The sequence below is a fragment of the Dermacentor silvarum genome, chromosome 4 (genome assembly GCF_013339745.2).
Source record: "Dermacentor silvarum isolate Dsil-2018 chromosome 4, BIME_Dsil_1.4, whole genome shotgun sequence".
Taxonomy (NCBI): Eukaryota; Metazoa; Arthropoda; class Arachnida; order Ixodida; family Ixodidae; genus Dermacentor; species Dermacentor silvarum.
In genome coordinates, this window is record NC_051157.2 from 36,089,528 (window position 1) to 36,106,546 (window position 17,019).

A 17,019-nucleotide genomic window follows, 5' to 3' on the forward strand; every position below is an offset into this window, starting at 1 on the left:
CAAGAGCGATGAAAATGGCCACACTTTCGCAATCACGCAATTCAAATCCTGTTGCATTTCTTTTCAGTAGAATTGCAACAGAATATTTTAAGTATGTTTGCAATAAATATCTGTTGAACTTTACTCTTACGATTTGCTCACAAAGTACAATGAGAAAATAGCGAATACAAAATGCAACACAAAAAAAAAATACTGTGGTGCTCGTCGTATGAAAAAAGATATTCGATCTGTGATTTAGAGAACCTTAGTATGAAAATTTTGATGTTGAGGAACTTTGAATAAACGACAGCGCTGTGTTAACACACGGCAGTTTCGGTTTCGGAGATGCTCGTCTTCGCTCTTCCCATGCCCTTCCCTATTATCCCCAGGAAGCATTCCAACCAATGGGAGCGCTCGCTTTTGGGGTACTGAATGTAGACGGCAACCGACCCGAGCAGCCTCGATCTGTGCATACTGCCAGTAAATGCTGTCAGCTCCTAAAAGGCTGTAACTGAACGTAATATTTCACTGTCCTGTTTATACAGGTTTTTGTGTTCCCACATTCATTACACCCTGGGCGTGATATGTTATTCCTCGATCGGCGAAGAGCGTTATGAACGGAAGTCTACCGCATGGTCAAAAGATTTTGAAAGAGATCGGTAGCTCGGCGAATGCAACCAAAGAAGGTCAGTCTATAGTATACCCTTTTGATACTTGCATTTTATACGCCTTGCGTGTACCTTGGGCCCGTTCAGAGGCAGTATTCGTTCGTTTCAGATATTCATTTGTACGCTGAGCACCTAGGAATCGTTCTTCCCGATGAGCAAAATCTGCTTTGGATTGCTCAGGCCGGTCTTGAGGTGTCGCTGCCGCCACCGTGGTGTCCCGTGTAAGTTTATTATTATTATTTTTTTTGCGCGAGATATTGGTAAGCATCTTAACAGTTACCTTCATCAGACACATAACTGCACAGACACCGTTAGTGCGTCCGAAATACGGGCTCGAAGTGCCTCATTAATGACACATCAATGAGCTGCACAGACTAATGGATACATTGCACGAAAAAATTTTTTGCATGAGTAGGTATGTCTGAAAACTCACAATGAATTTATTAATTCACAGCCTCTAAAAATATGGACGGATATCTTGTTTCATTCATACATTTGTTTATTTGTTTGCCTTAATAAGCTGCATATTGGCCTTTGATGTGATAAAACTTCTGAACCAACACTGTGGATATTAGGGACAGTTTGCATATTCTACACACACTTTTTTTTTTTTTGCATATGCGCTCCTTAATTTTTGTGCTGCAGGGAAGATTCTCAGGGAAGGATTTACTATTACAATTCGGTTACGAAAGAGGCCAAATGGGAGCATCCCTTGGATTCTTACTACAAAGCTGTGGTCAAGAAGGAGAGACTCAAGGCAAGTGCACGAGCCGCTACTGCAGAGTCAAATGTAGAAGACAGCGGTGCTTCACTGGTAAGTGTTGCATAGCATCTTCCAACATACAGTGACGCAAGAAAAGCATGTATGTCTTCTTGGCATGCTGGTGCATTCATCTATCAGTCTGCAACATTGAATTTGGTGCAGTGGGCATTTAACTAAGTACGCTGCTTTGCTTAATTTCCTCAAATATTATGTCCAATGTTTTTCAGATGTCCTCTCTAGACGACATTCCACCCTTGTCCTCATTCGCAAGAGCTTCAGTACGTAGCCCATTTTTTTACCATACTTGATGACAATTAATTTGGCTGTGGTTTGTATTCAGTAAGTGGCTGATTCTCATTCCAGGATGCTGATCGAACTGTTGTTCCCTTCTCACGTCTCAAGAAAGTGAAAAAGGGGTTCCTGTCTAAGTCCTGTCCAACCAACCTTCACATGCTAGCAGTGAATTCAGGACCTTTAGTAAAGGTAAGCAAGTAAATGTTCTATAATGTTACTAGTTTAATGAGATGATTTCTTTCTGTCTGACCTATTCTACTTCGTCATCCACTTCCATGATTCACCACTCATAGCAGTAACATAGGCAGGTAATGCTACACAAGGGAATTATGAATGACGGAATGGAACTGAAATCATTGCATTGTTCCAGCATAGATATGTGTAAGCATAGGGTCTTCAACAAAGTTGAAAGGCGTATTACTCAGATAATCATTTATGTTTAATAGTTATGTCCATGGAACATGATGTTCCAGACATTGCACGCATCCTATAGTTATCTATATTTGTCTAAACAACATTGCAATTACACACCATGGATAATCTAAATCCAGTACAGATGATGTTGCTGTAACTTAGTAAGGATATCGAAGCTGGACATAAATAAACTGTGATAGATGCTCACTTTATGCATACAAAGGTCCACAGAACATCTAGGGGATCTTTCTGGTTGATGCTAGCGAGCTCGCGTGAGTGCCTGGCATATCAGGGCCTTTTTCATAGTGTTTGCTATAATGAATATTACGATTGCAGCACATGCTCTGGGACAGATGCATTGGGTAGGATGCCTACACAGCAAGAACAGATACATTGTGTGCACGAGGAAGTGCAGTGTGCTCATTTCTCTAGGCCTTCCGCCTGGCACAAGTGGCATATTGAATTAACGAGAGTTTTAAAAGTAAAATTGTATCAGAAGATACGCAAAGTAGGTGTACACATATAAGCTGCAGATATGATAGTGTAGGATTATAATTTGAAGAAATGAAAAAAACATATTTCTGTCATGTGGAAACTGAAATAAAGCCTCTGAGAGGGCAGCTATTCATGTGTGGACCAAAAAAGGTCTCTATGTCAAGTTGTTTCGACATTAGGTGTCATCTGGTAAAATCTATAGGGTGTCTCTTTCTTAAGTCAAAACAACATACTCTAGATGACCTGGATATTTCTGCCAAAAACACCTATGCCTGTGACATCTAGCAGATGTCGGTCTTCAACTTAGACATTAAGACTCAATTCATCGTCCCGAGACATTTGTGGATTACTGGGTAGGTATCTTTAGTGTGTGCATTCTCCCTAGCCGGGGTAATCTGCAGCAGTTCACTGTCACTTTCATATATAGTGTGTGCAACATGTCTGGCACTTTCTTCAATAAGGTTATTGGTACCTTGCAGACAGCACATGTTACATTGATGAAATGATCAAGCAATAAATTTATTGTGTACCATATAAATTTGTGTGTAGCTGCCCCTCAATTTTTTTCATGATTTGGTCCAAAGTGTTGTGTTAATGCAGCTGCTACACAAATGGAAACATACTTTTTTTTTCTTTTTTTTTTTACGAAGTTTCTTCACAGAAGCGGATCGGTTTCTCTTAACAAAATGTACCTCCCACATAGACTCATAAATTCTGATATATATAATGGTACACCTACAATAGTGCAAAAACACAGAAACCCATTCATATCACGATGCACTGGTTTTGGCCTGGTCACGCTGGATGATGTCTGCCCCATTAGGATAATAATGTGATAGCTTTAGCATTCGTGTGCTTTCTCTGCTGCTCTTGGCAGTATGCTTCCTGACGCAATGAAGAAAGTGTGGTAGTTACATGCAAGCACCATGGGATGAACCTTATGTAAGTGCGCTACTTACACGAGTCCATATGTTACTGCCTCGATTGTGCAGTTTTCTAAAGCTTCAAAAGCTTGAACATGTGTGGGAGTTTTATATTTAGTAGCATGGGGCTCAATTGTTCTTGAGTAGCGCCTGAAGGCTGCCTCCCTATGAATCGTAGTGACTAGCTTTGGCAAAATTATCAGTATATCTTCAAAGCTATGCCTGCATATGTTTGACTAGCTTTTCACATGTGAACCAGACTTACATATATACATTTCTCATTGCTCTTAAATAAATCCTTTTTAGAGCCATATGTATGACTAGGTAGCGCATACCGTAAAAACCGGACTATAGGTCGAAAAAACAATTTTTTTTTTTTTTCAAGAAATCGCAGCAGGAAGTCAACCCCTATCTTATATATCGGTCATTTTTCATAGGTTTATACTGGTTTGTTTCATTTTTTTATAATTAAAGTTCGGGGGGGTCGACCTATATCCAGTTTTTACGGTAGTTGTGTCTACTGTTTGACTGCTTGACAATACAGCTGCTGGATACAGCCACAGGACATCCAAAAACAAAGTACTTATTTGCTCTCATGCCAGAACCCTATTCACAACCTTTTCCCCAAACCTTCTATCAGTTCTCACTTAAAATCTTTACTGTCACCTGCACATTCTTTATTTTTGCCACAATCATCTGAGACAAAATAAGCTTTTGTTGAGCCTTTAACTTCTTCTAGAGTTTCCGTATGTGGGCAGAGTCATTGGTACTGTTGCTCATGGGCTTTAACAAGGCTTATGGAGGAGCTAAGTGGTCTTCAATATCCGAGCAAGTTGTAGGTTCTGCGTGGTATCTGGCAGAAAGGAACATACGCATTTGTGAACCATCAATTTTGCGATCTAAACAGCAGATTAGTTTACTAAGGAAAGCTTAGGCATTTTTTTTTTTTTAATTTCTGCATTCTTTCATTTTGTTTTGGATCACATGCCTCTTTTTGTACTTTCTCATCCTGTCTTGTTTTTTCAGGTGTACATATAGAATTCTATTTAAAAAATAAACTTCGATTGGTGGCTTGCACACTTAGTTTCGTGTCCTGTTCCGTCTACCATTTGTCTCTTTTCGCAGTATCTGCGTAGTGCGACTTACTCAGATATGTTCACTTGCTTGCTTAGTGGATGTGCTGAACTGTGTTTGATTCTATAACAGGCTTTCTTTGTGCAGCAAACAGACACTGACTCGGAATCTCACACTGCCACTCTTCGCAATCAAGACGAACATGCCATTGTGCGGGACCTGCTCACCCAGAAGCAGGCGCTCGAGTTTGAGTTAGAGCGACTGAAGCGGGAGGTGCAGAAGTACCAGCGAATCAGAGACCAGTTGAAAGCATCCGCCAAGCAAGAGTTAATCCAACTTGGAACCAGTTCACTAACTCACAGAGCACGAAACCACAAGCACGCCATTGCAGACGAGAAGCAAGAACAGAATTCCCAAGATAAAGGACCTGCACTGCCAGGGTGAGGATTTGGTTCTGAAATATCATGTAGAAGTGTGCACGTCAGTAAGTGATTGAAAGGTGACACCAGTGGCTGTGCTGCTGCACGGTTTTAAGTCTAACGGAGTACTGACACATGTTTTTGAACTTGTAGAAAGTACCACAGGCTCTTTGCATATAAAAAGATGACATGTAGCAGGTATGAAGATTGGGAAACACTTATGAGATATTTTAATTTGATACTAAATTTAGTCTCGAAACACCGGACCTTGCATCATCAACATCATCGTGATATTACGGCAGAAAGCAAAATTTGCGGACGTCATGTAGCAATAAGGCTAGGGTATAGTAATGACATTGCTTGTAAAACAATAGTGCTGCATATGTTTCTGCTTGCTGTACATGTGTGTGGCAGCCGCAGCGATAGCAGGAATAGGGCGAGCCAATGTACAGTTGACCACAAAAATTTACGGACCACAGGATCTGAGAAAACTCTGCAGCCTGACAATGCAGCCTGATATTCGCATTTCCAGCCTGTACTAGTATATGCGAACAAAATTGTGATATACAAAATTGGGATGTACTGTTTTACTAGCTACTGTTACATGCTGCTCCGAAATTCAATGTTTTCTGAGATCACATGGTCCGTATCATGTGATCACATGGAACTTTTGCGGTTGACTGTACATCATGAGGCATCCACCTCCTGGGTACCGAAACCGAAACTGGTTCATAGAAACTAGTATTTGAATTATTTAGGGTGCTCTGACACTTGGCAGTATCTGACATGAATTCATGGAAAAACAGAAAATGCACTGCATGAACTGCCAAGCCACGAGAAAACATGTTTTATTTAACGCGACAGCATTAAGGGCCCCATGTCGCAGAAAATCCATCGTCGGGGTCGGCTTCGGCAGTAAGCATCGGCGTCCGTGGCATCTGTGGCGGAGAAATTCATCCTGAACCACCCCGACCACACAGGCCCTCCGCGTGGTGCAAGGGGTTAATGAACAAAAATTGAATTTCTCAAACTAAAATCCATCAGAAAAATCGTAAAGTACGTCTTAACTACAACCTACAGACATGATAGCGTCGGATTGTAATTTGAATCTATGAGAAAACATAATTCTGTTACGAGGAAACTCAAACACAAACCCCTTTTCCAGCATTTCTACCATAACAACAGTGGCGCGCTCGGGTAGGTTACTTGTGAAAACCCCATCCAGATGGCGCTCGCCTCCTCGGCAATGTAAAACAGTAGGGGTGCGCAGAGGCGAAGGTGAAGAAAAAGGAAAGCTGCAGTTGCTGGGAAGCCTGACAAGCATTCGAGGATCTTTGAATGCTATCGCGTTCCACTCTTAAAGGCGAAGCTTAAGCGTCCTCCAATTTTTTTTTTTTTTTAGTGGTTGTATATGTGATAAGATGTTCAAAACAAAGGCAATTGTCTATAATTGCCTTTCTTGTCTGCTTGTTTTCTAAGCTTTCAGAATACCATTGTTTACACCAACGTGAATTCTTTAATGTTCTCTGGCCATGCTTCAGTATTACAAAGTAGTAGCTCACGAGAATGTTTCCATTTTCAGTGTGTGGCATTTTTGTACTGTCAGAGCAGTTTCCATGCTTCCCGTGTTATTTGGTGCACGGCCCAGGCAGGTGCCATGAGCACCTTTAGTTCTGTACCCTTCTGTGTTCCTGTGATGCAGGAAAAGCAAGAGTCATAAATAAATTAGGTTAAACTAAATTCCATGCTACTCCATTCCTTCACATTGTACTTCTTTCTCATATTTTCACATTGTAGTCACAGTGAAGAAATAGAAGCACTGCCGAAAGTGTAAGTCGCAGTTCAGGTGTCAGCAGACTGTGCTAGACAGTTACTGTGGTCAGCAGCAGTTCGCCTTCCCTTCCTTTTCCTTTATTCATCTGTTTATTTAAATAAACAACCTATCACTACTACTTATACTAAGTCTGAGTTAAGAATCTAGCACTTTATTGAGCAAACTTATTCCTGGGAAGGCAAGTACAATACTCAAATCACAATGATAGAAAAAAAAAAAGCATGGCTGTTGGTCGTCAAATCTGATCTCAAGCTGGTCTGCTATTTATACATGTATTATACATTCCAGAGTAACCGCTGGTGCTCACATACATTTCAGAATGTACAACACTTTTCGTGAAGCATGTTTAATCTGATTAGACATTTCTCTTTTGCTATAGAACTGGCAACAATGTTTGTGAAATTTTGGATGTAATAGGCATCTCGCACCGGGCAATAACTCAATAACAGTGATAAGACACTGTCAAGAAAACAGACAGTGAAAACAGACACTGTCAAGAAGTAAACCAACAATATGTGGCGATGCCATACAAACATTTCTGTTGTTCTAGTTGCTTCTGACTGTTTTTTTTTATTATTTTTTATTTACACATACTGCAACTCAATATAGGGCTATAGCAGAAGTAGGAACATTATACCTTATTATACGAGATCTATTAGAAAAGTATCCGACCCTTTTTTTTTTTTTTTCGAACACCTGGTGGATATAAAGCAAGCGCGCTTGCTTCAGCCGACCTTGAACCTTCGTGCGCGTGCGCGCATTTTGTCCCGCCTGCCGATAGCGTCAGTCGCTGGGACGCAGAGTTTGAGTGAGATAGTGCGCAGTGCTCTCGTCGTTTTTTTTTTTTTTTTATTGCAAGGCAAATGACGGTGCTACTGCATCAAATTTTGACAGAAACTGGGCAACAGCCAAGTGGAAACCATTCGGAAGATTCAGACAGCTTTCGGTGACAATGCTATGAGCAGCACACAGATTAACGAGTGGTACAACCTGTTCGAAGACTGCCTATCTATATTATCTATACGGTATCTATATTGAGACTAGCTCTTTTAAGTGGGATGCCGTCCAGAGAATAATCGAACGAGAGGGGGCTCTGTCTATTGGCAAGTGACATCATGACTGTTTTACTACAGTTGATGTTCATTTGCCACGTTTTGCACCAAGTGCAGAAAGACATAAGGGATTGTGCAAGACAGTGATGGTCATCAAGGGAGTTAATAGATTCGTATAATACACAGTCATCTGCATGAAGTCTGATTTTAGTTGAGGTGCTACGAGGCAAATCATTAATATATATATGTGAGAAATAATAGAGGGCCTAATACGGATCCCTGAGGAACGCCTGACGTGACGTTAACAGGAGTTGATTCCACTGAGTTAAAAGAAACAAATTGAGAGCGACAGTGAAGAAAACTGGCTATCCAAGAAACAAGACAGGGATTATTGAATTTGGTGTTTAGTTTTACCAGTAGTTTAGAATGAATCACAGAGTCAAAAGTTTTAGAGAAGTCAATAAAGATGGCATCCACTTGTTTACCTATGTCTAGGTTAGAAGCGACATCATGAACAAAATCGACTGATTGCGTTACAACGCTATAACCACAACGGAAACCATGCTGAGCAGATGTTAGAACGTCATTAGAGTCAAGGAATCTGATTCTTTGCCTTTTTTCCTGAACCTACTTGGGGCTTGCATATTGTGGGGGGAAAAAGCTCTCTCCAGTAATGCCTTGTGAGAAGATGTAGAAACAGGAATGAGTAAATTAGCAAAGGTTGTCTGTCCTTAGCCAAAAGCTGTAAGTCGGCTCTGTAACAAACCTTGTGCCTTGCACACAGTGATGCATCTGGAACAAAGACCAAAGGTGAGAGCAGCAAGACCATCAAGGGAGCAGCCACTGGAAGTCTCTCTGGCCGCTCCTCGTTGGGTCACAAAGATCTTCTCCGGCTCAGTCAACGACTCGCTCACCTGCGTCATCGACATCTGCAGCTGTCCCTACGTGCTGCTCAGCAAGTTGCTGAGGATGCTCTTGCCAGGTGACAACTTTGTTCGATTTACTCAAAACAAGAAGGTTGCCTCTTAATGCCATCCACTGGCTGCACAATCAACCAGGGGCAACACCTTTGTGTGTTCTGAGATTGCAGATGAGTCTTAGTGAACATGCCTATAGGAAAAAATAACTATATTTTTTTTTTGCATTTATTGTGAACAAGACTTTAGCAAAGGAACCAGAATGTCCATTATTAAAGTCTGAATAGTGGGAGCTGATGTATTATGCCAGCACTGAAATGGATGATAAAGAACAACCACACTTCTTCACTCTTCGCTTATGTTGGTTCGAGTGAACAAACTATGCACTGAAATAACATACGCCAAAAAGAGAGCATTTGTGTTTTGAAAAAGCCAGTGTATATAAAGTGTTTCTGTAGTTGAGAGTTTGACAAAGTAATGCGTGATCAAGGTGAAGCATCATCTCAGAACATGTCAGTGGCCACTGTCAAAACAAATATACATTGAAGTTTTGTGATCTATACAGATACCTTGTTCACTATGAATCAGTCATTACATGATTTACTTATTAGAACAATTGTCCCAGGGCTGGAAAACAGGCTGATCAAGTTGCCTTATGTTGTGTTAAGCACATGCATTGGGGTTTGAATGACCAAAGGGTTGTACCAAGTCTTGTTGATAGGTTACTGCACTACAGAACCCCAGGACAGTTGTTCAAGTGTGAACAAGCAACTCATGCGATCGTCAGTTTGTTAATAACAATAAAGCTGTCTAGAACCTGGAGCGTCAATGGATTTGCTTCGATGGTGGTCGGCAGCCTATCACTTAATGACTATAATGTGTTTTGTAATGTGCTTCTTTGTTCTCGGTCTTATGTGTGTGCAGTTATGTCGTGCCCCATACTTCTGGCTCCGAGATCCCCAGCAAGGACTTGGTGGTGTCATCCATAAAGGTGGGTTTTGTCCGTGACTTGATGCAACTAGTGAAGCAAACTGATGCGCAGCATGCAGCTGTTACAGCACCTTTTTCTGTGCTTCTTCATGTGCGTAAATGTTATAAAGCCAAATCTTCCTTGAGAGAGTTTGCACAGTGCTGAAGCAAAAATACAACTTCACTGAGAACACGAAAATACCTTTGTTATATCGAATATTCGTAATAAGCATATATAGTCGTTACATGCTGACATGGTCAATAAGGACTTTAGGTTTACCTCGATATGTGCAATAGTTAATTATATTCGTGTTTGTTATATCGAGGTTCAACTGTATACTACAACAAATACAATATGAGGCAAAAAGTAATTTATGCCTGTGCTATGGAAGTGGACTTGTCTCAGTGATCAAATAAAACGCTGCACCTTGCCTTTACAATTAAATCATTTTGCGGTATCGGCCACCTAGAGAGCTGGCCACACCTGAGATAGCTTCAGGGACCACGCGCTTGTGTGCGCATCGACTGACAACCGCAACACCTTCTCCGAGTGTGTCTGCCCAAACTTGGTAGCATCCGTATTTTTGTATTCAACATATGGCATATCCACACGTGATTATGACATGTTACAGAGTTGAAACTAAAACCAGAACTAGGTATACAACAGACCAGTTTTCTTTATCACCTCCGTCTTTATTTGTGCTGTGTAATGAGGGTGTGACAATGTGCTGCTCATTTCATTGTGGGAGCATAGGTTTAGTTTTCTTTTTTGGCTTATACAGTAAAAGTGTAGCAACATGTGAAGAAAAAGGCAGGAACAAATGAGAAACAAGACATTGCGGTGTTTTGTGTGATAAGCATTATCAGAAAACGGCACAAACACTGAGAGGTCAGAAACGGCATAGGTTAGGCACGCTTGAGACACACATGGCCACAATCCAGAAAAAAAGTGAGGAATTTCCTTTATTGAGTGAGGAATTTTCTTATTGGTGATGTTGCAGTCATCTATCAGTATAGTGTGACACTGTGAGCTTCGGTAATCTCTTAGTACGCTTTTTTTTTCTTTGTGTACATCTAGCACTCTTTAAAAAAATATGGGTTGCAGCAACCACACTGTGTCTAATGAAAAGACCAGATAGCTGTTCACTGTGTCATGTCACTTTCATGTCAGTGCTTATGCAGCCTTTTATTTCACTTTGAACGTACCCATTTGTCATTAAATGCTGTCAATCACCATTAAAATCTAATAAGTTTATTAGATTTTAACTTATAATAACATAATCCTTGCAGTATTATGTTGTCATGGGCTTCATGAAACTGTTCATGTGCTTTTCATCCACACCCTGGACATGTTTGTTTATATGAATGCTTTTGTCAAATGAACTCCATGGCTTTATTCCCAGCAGCTGGTACCATCCTCATCGTCCGACCTAGTTCCTCATCGGACAGCAAGAGCACTGACCAGTATTCCTCACGCAGAAATGGAAGCAGTTCACGGCAGTCCTCCAACACATTGTAAGCCTTAGGTTTATGTTCCAGCATGCCTTCATTGCACACCTTCTTGCTATTTTATTATGCACAACAGAGCCGGTGCAGCTGTTGCAAGAGCAGTATATTGCTGAAAGTTCGATAGTTGTTATCCTTGGGCACACATACTTGGAACTTACGCAGCATGACAGTTCCAGAGTAAATTAGAAGCATCCAAAATAGCTCATCAGCATCAGTGTAATTTATGTCTACTGCAGGACGAATGCCTTTCCCAGCGATTTACAATTGCCCCCGTCCTGCGACAGATAACTGCAACCTAGTGCCTGCAAATTTCCTAATTTCATCGCACCACTTTATCCTTGGTCACCTTCGACTGCGTTTGCCTTCTCCTGGCACCCAATCTTTTACACGTATTATATGGCCTGCCCACCTTCATTTCTTACTCTTGATATCAACTAGAATATTTATAATAGAATCTGAATTATTAGTTCCAGGCATTTAAGTCGCGTGTTTCGAGGTAGCCTTAGTTGTGCCATGGTTTGTGAGTGACAAGCTTGCTTTGGTTTATATGGTTGCTGCTGTCCAGCCATTTGGATAGATCACGGAGGATAGGAAAACTGAGGAGAGGCCCTGACATCACTCACCGCGATGCTCACTCACTTATTGGGCAGCGTCTCCTCCCTCCGCTCACAACTAAGTGCCCCTCCTCACTGGCTGGTGCCAAGAAAAGCTCCGGATGCAGAGAGAGGGAACAGAGCTCCTTGCCTTGAGCTGACCTGTTTATGTTCACTAGCCTACCGTATCAAATTGAAACTTCTCCATTCACCTTTGTACACCAACCACTGTACAGTAATCACTGAGGGAGCGGCAGCAAATGGTACTCCAGCTGCCAACCCTGTAAAGTTGCAGAGAGCAGTTGTTCTCCCTCAGCAACGATGATGTCATTGCTGTTTTCCCCATAAATGACTTCCATAATACTTTTTGCAATGCACTTGGGTTGTTGGGTCCTCTCCTCAATTTACCTTCGTCCATGGGGTAGAACCACCATATCCATGAACTCTTCTTTCTGCCTGTGCCCTATGCGTCACAAATGCGTCACCAAGAGTTTCTTGCACCTTCTCTCTTACTTTCTCTTTTTTATAAGATTGGAAACCGTACATGTCTCAACAGCAAGATGGACGGCCTCCTCAACAGTGGTCTCGAGCTGAGTGGACAACGAAGTTGTCACAGCTACGCTGGAGCCTCAGGGAATGTGAACTCCAACAGCTGCTTATCAAGTAGTCACTCCTTCGCTGCCAAGAGGAAGGCACGTAGTTTCATGTAATTATAAAGGTACTAGTCATCACAAGAATCTCAGGTAACGGTGTTACGTGCAGCTGCTGAAAAACAAAAAGCAACATATGTCTTGTGAATATGTTCAATATAGATGGAGTACCCAAAAGTCACTGGAATGTTTTTCTGAAGCACACATGTATTTTTAAAAACATTTCTGCAACTATTTTTTTTTAACTTGTACAAATGTGTGTATTACATAGTTAAATATACTGCTGCATATAAATTATGTTCTGTTCTCGAATAATTGTCATTCACTGATAGCAGCATTCTGCTTTACACTTACAATATGTATTAGTAATTGTCTTGTGTAACCATTCCCCTCCTCTGCCCCTCTGTCTTTTGACCTTGATGATGTTTTAAATAAGTAAGTAAAATATCTTATTAAACTTACGTATATTGCTATTGCAAGGAATTATGAATCTTTGTAGCAAGTGCTGTATATACCGTACCTCCACATTGATTAGAACATTTGTTGTATACTTTGCAATGTTCAGTAATTTTGTGACATATTGTGAAGCAGAGAGTGCACATGCAATTCTGTTTCCTTACATTGGTATCACTTATGTTTTATCTTTTTTGTTTAAGTTTTCTCAGCACGCTCAGCAAATTTGTAGCAGTATTCAATGTAAGCACATGATGCACACATATACTTCACTTTTACTTGACAATATTAACTGATGTGAGCTCCGTGACATGTTGTAACTTCTAATGCTCATCCAATATATTTAGGCAACATTCACTGATTTAACAACTATATTGAAGTTTACACGTTACCTATAAAGCTACACGGTAACAAGAATTGACTGGTTAGCTAGCTCCTCTTAGATATGCGTACATGCCGGAAAATTTTTTTTGCTACATAACTGTGGCAACAGCACAGTTAAACATTGCTGATCGTTCATCAAAAACTTACCTTATCATGGTTCATTTTTAACTGGTTTGTTTGCTGTCCTCATTGAAGTGGGGGGGAAAATGTTTGTACGCTGAATCTTGCTGAAGGCGTCAACTTCACCGGCTTGTAAAATTGCTGATCATGTAAGTTGTGTAAAAAACCTGTTTCTCACACACTGTATTTGTTCTTTGCTGAAATCTGTCTCAGTATTGGTACAAGTTACATATATACTACGTATGGATGAAATGTAATGCACCAAATTATCCATATAAAGCACCAGGTGCAGCACTTTGCACACAAACACTGAAAACAGCACACTAGCCGCACGTAATGGCCTGTTCGACCACTATGATGTATTTGTAAGAAAAAGTTGCAGTTACTTTTGGGTACCCCCTGCATGTACAAGGTACTTCTCAGAATGTCTACCTGAAATGAAATGCTCATTTTTATTGTGACAGTGAATAGCGCTACTAGGAAGCAAAGGTCATAAAGAGAGGTCCCTGCGGTCTGAATCTCACCGAGTGAGGCATCATTGAGCATGAAGTGTTTTATATGTATACCTCCAGTGCAACATGTCCTCCTCTTGCTGTTCAGGGTTTGCATTAAACCCACTAAGACGTTTAGACATCATAATAATAGTTTGTGATTAGCCAGGACACATACCTTAGCTTTATTTTTGTTGGTCATTGTGATCATCTCTATTGCAGCCAATCGCAAATTTTTGCTAATGCAGAAATGAATTTATAAACTTTGTTTCTGCATTTGTATAAGCATTTAGAAAACAGTAGCCACAACTGATAGGTTGCGTGCCAGGTGTCGGCTTCGAAAAGAACTCGAGCAGGTCAGAGACCTTATAGGTGAAGTGCTAGGCTATGAAACGAAAAATTGTAGAAGTACATTCTCTGTCGCTAAGCAACCAGAGACTGTGTGGTATGATATATGGCATTCACAGCTTGTAATGATGGCATGAAAAAACAAACATTAAAGGGACACTAGTGAACAACACTAAATCAGTTTAGGCTGTTAAAGTCATGCTTTCAAAACTATATTTTCATTGATTTTGCAGTAATTAGGATGATTATTACTGAAGAAAATGTAAGGGACAAACTTCCCTTTTGTGAATTTTGTGCCAGAACATCAGCGGCCATAATGTCAGTGTGACAGCATGGATTTCAAAGTATATTGTGTCGTACTTGGGCTGTTTTGGGTGCTGGAGAAGTTCCCAAAACTTGATCAGATGTCTCTCTGGTTTCTTTGGAGTGAATGTATTTTTTTTCTTTACTGACAAAACAATTAGCAGGACCTGAGCAAATGCGGTCAAAATCCACAATGGCACGGCGAGCTGGTGCACGAACTTCACGGCGGCATCACCGCTTGTCTGTCGTTTGTGCATCATTTCTGGCTAACGAAGCCTCCTCTCATGGTAAAAGTGGTTGTTTTACTATAGAAGGTTTCCATGTTGGACCCCGCAGTGACTGCCTCTTCAGAGTAACGGAAGACAATCCTGGAAGCCATGCTTTTGCGTACTGCAGGTGCTAGAAGCTATGTCGTAGCCATTATGTTTTGAAGAACACCTATAGCAGAAGCGTAATTTACTAAGGCAGCTTAGCCTAATAGTCCTCCTTAGTGTCCCTTAAATCCGAGTTTACTAGCCTGCAGGCCTAGCATCAGAAAGTTACGTGTGCCAACGAATGCTGCTGGTGCACACAGCTTTTCCACAGTGTGCTCGCACACTGAAGTAAACTGAATTTTTTTTTAGGACCTAAAGACGTGACGACTAAAGACGTGACATTCTTAAGAAGGATTTGATATCTATAGCTGTAGAGTAGCCATTTAAATTGTGCAGCATGTGGGCTGCATGCAGCTCACAACCTTGTGTCCAGATCGCGTGGCCATGGCAATGCCCATGGAGAATCATTTGCCACATACTATATATGAAACCCCATGCCTGGGCCATATGGTGGAACCATTCTTTTTATTTTTCATTCTTTCTGCCCTTTATCATTGGCTCCCATGAAGCCAGAACCCCGCTGTTGCTGGGTTTGGATACCCTATGGGATGTATAAGAAGTGAATGGAATTCTTTTTTTTTTATTCTCTATAAGATGTGGGCACCCATGGAATAAATAACTCAGGCAAAAGGGGGAGGGTTGACTTGGGGGGGTATTCTGTAAGAGTCCACCTAGTGGACTGTCCACTTCGGCTGCCGCTACTGGCTCCCGCTTCACGAGCGCGAAGGTGCCAGCCAGTCTCCTTCGCGCTCGTGAAGCGGCAGCCAGTGGATACAGCCAAAGTGGACAGTCCGCTAGGTGGACTCTTACAGAATACCCCGTTTGGTCTAATGCTTCATGTGGGAGGAGGGGGCTCATTCTACTGCAAGAGTAAGTGCCATTTTAAGGATTTTCCGTGTCACATTGTCTGGCCATTCTTGCTCACATGTATAGCTCATGCTTAATTTAAATCTTTGTTTACTTATTTTTCATGAATACGTAGACATGTGCCCTTGAGTTACCATAGCATCTTTGTGAGTTCTATGGATATCCACAATGTAGAGAAGGTTTTATGAAAACAATAGTTGCATCTGCCTTAGAGTAGCCATAAAGCTGCAAAGTAAAACCATGCAGGTTCTTCTGAAAGAAAGCTTTGCAGTTAAAAAAAAAAATGTGTTCTGGTTCAGGAACAGTACTTGGCACCACTGCCTTGGAGTTATTTAGTTGAATTAATTGATTCATCCATGTATCCGTCCTCAGAGCCATGTAGAATTTTAGGGGAATGGTTGCATGGAGGAATGTGAGCACAGGAGCAGAACAGATTGAACGTTTTAATGACAAAAAAGAAATTATTCTTAATTATACAATCTTAGCTAGGGCTTCATGAAACAAGTTTGTCTCTAGAGACGGCTGCAATGTGTGCGGGAATGTGGTTACATCAGTGGGACATGCACAATATTGAAGGTCAGCCATATTAATTCACCCCATGTTTCAGTGACTTCCAATGCCTAGATACCCTTTCCTTTTCTCCTTTCCTAAGAATCCTTTTATCAAAGCACACGTGCCAGCCTTGTGCAAGACACGTGGAAGTGTGCCAAATTTACGCTGGCCTTGTAGGCATAGTGTTCTGCATCGTAGCTGTCTTTGCCTTATTGGAAAGGAAGCACTGTCAGTCCCAGGTGATCATGTACATTTTAAATATTTCTTGAATATTGTTTAAAGGGGCCCTGAAAACTTTTCAACATAGTAAGAAAACGTTGCCGATCTGTACAAGAGTCTCCAGTGAACATGCGAGCCCAATATCATAGCATTGCGTGCAGTAGGGAACTTACAATCTGTCAAAAACAACAAAAAATCACTTCAGTGATGTCAAATGTCAGCAATGTCAGCAAAAATCGCTTCAGCAATGTCATCATGCAGAGTCATCGCAAACAGCTGGACCCACAACACCTATTGGCTGATTTCATGATCGTGGGAACATTCTCAGTAATACATAATTAAATCTTATTTTGAA

At 41.1% G+C, this 17,019-nt stretch overlaps 1 protein-coding gene across 3 annotated transcripts; it reads left to right on the forward strand.

Annotated features, from left to right (window-relative positions):
* Window positions 1–372: 372 nt before the first annotated feature.
* Window positions 373–15,650, forward strand: LOC119449780 (uncharacterized). Of its 3 annotated transcripts, none has more exons than XM_037713039.2 (10): window positions 373–665; window positions 757–868; window positions 1,293–1,461; window positions 1,638–1,688; window positions 1,774–1,893; window positions 4,743–5,050; window positions 8,700–8,897; window positions 9,757–9,823; window positions 11,205–11,316; window positions 12,434–15,650. In XM_037713039.2, exons 1-10 carry the CDS (start codon window positions 593–595, stop codon window positions 12,568–12,570), a joined length of 1,347 nt encoding a protein of 448 aa, XP_037568967.1. In that variant the 5' UTR covers window positions 373–592; the 3' UTR covers window positions 12,571–15,650. The 3 variants fall into 3 exon arrangements, with proteins under 3 accessions (XP_037568967.1, XP_037568969.1, XP_037568970.1); XM_037713041.2 differs by having other exon boundaries at window positions 11,208–11,316; XM_037713042.2 differs by having other exon boundaries at window positions 4,758–5,050.
* Window positions 15,651–17,019: the final 1,369 nt, after the last annotated feature.

Bases quoted from the DNA above. Each gene is read 5' to 3' on its own strand.
- LOC119449780 (XM_037713039.2), top strand. From the start codon at position 593: ATGAACGGAAGTCTACCGCATGGTCAAAAGATTTTGAAAGAGATCGGT. The intron at 5,051-8,699 runs GTGAGGATTTGG...CCTTGCACACAG, and splicing joins AAAGGACCTGCACTGCCAGG to TGATGCATCTGGAACAAAGA. The intron at 8,898-9,756 runs GTGACAACTTTG...ATGTGTGTGCAG, and splicing joins GCTGAGGATGCTCTTGCCAG to TTATGTCGTGCCCCATACTT.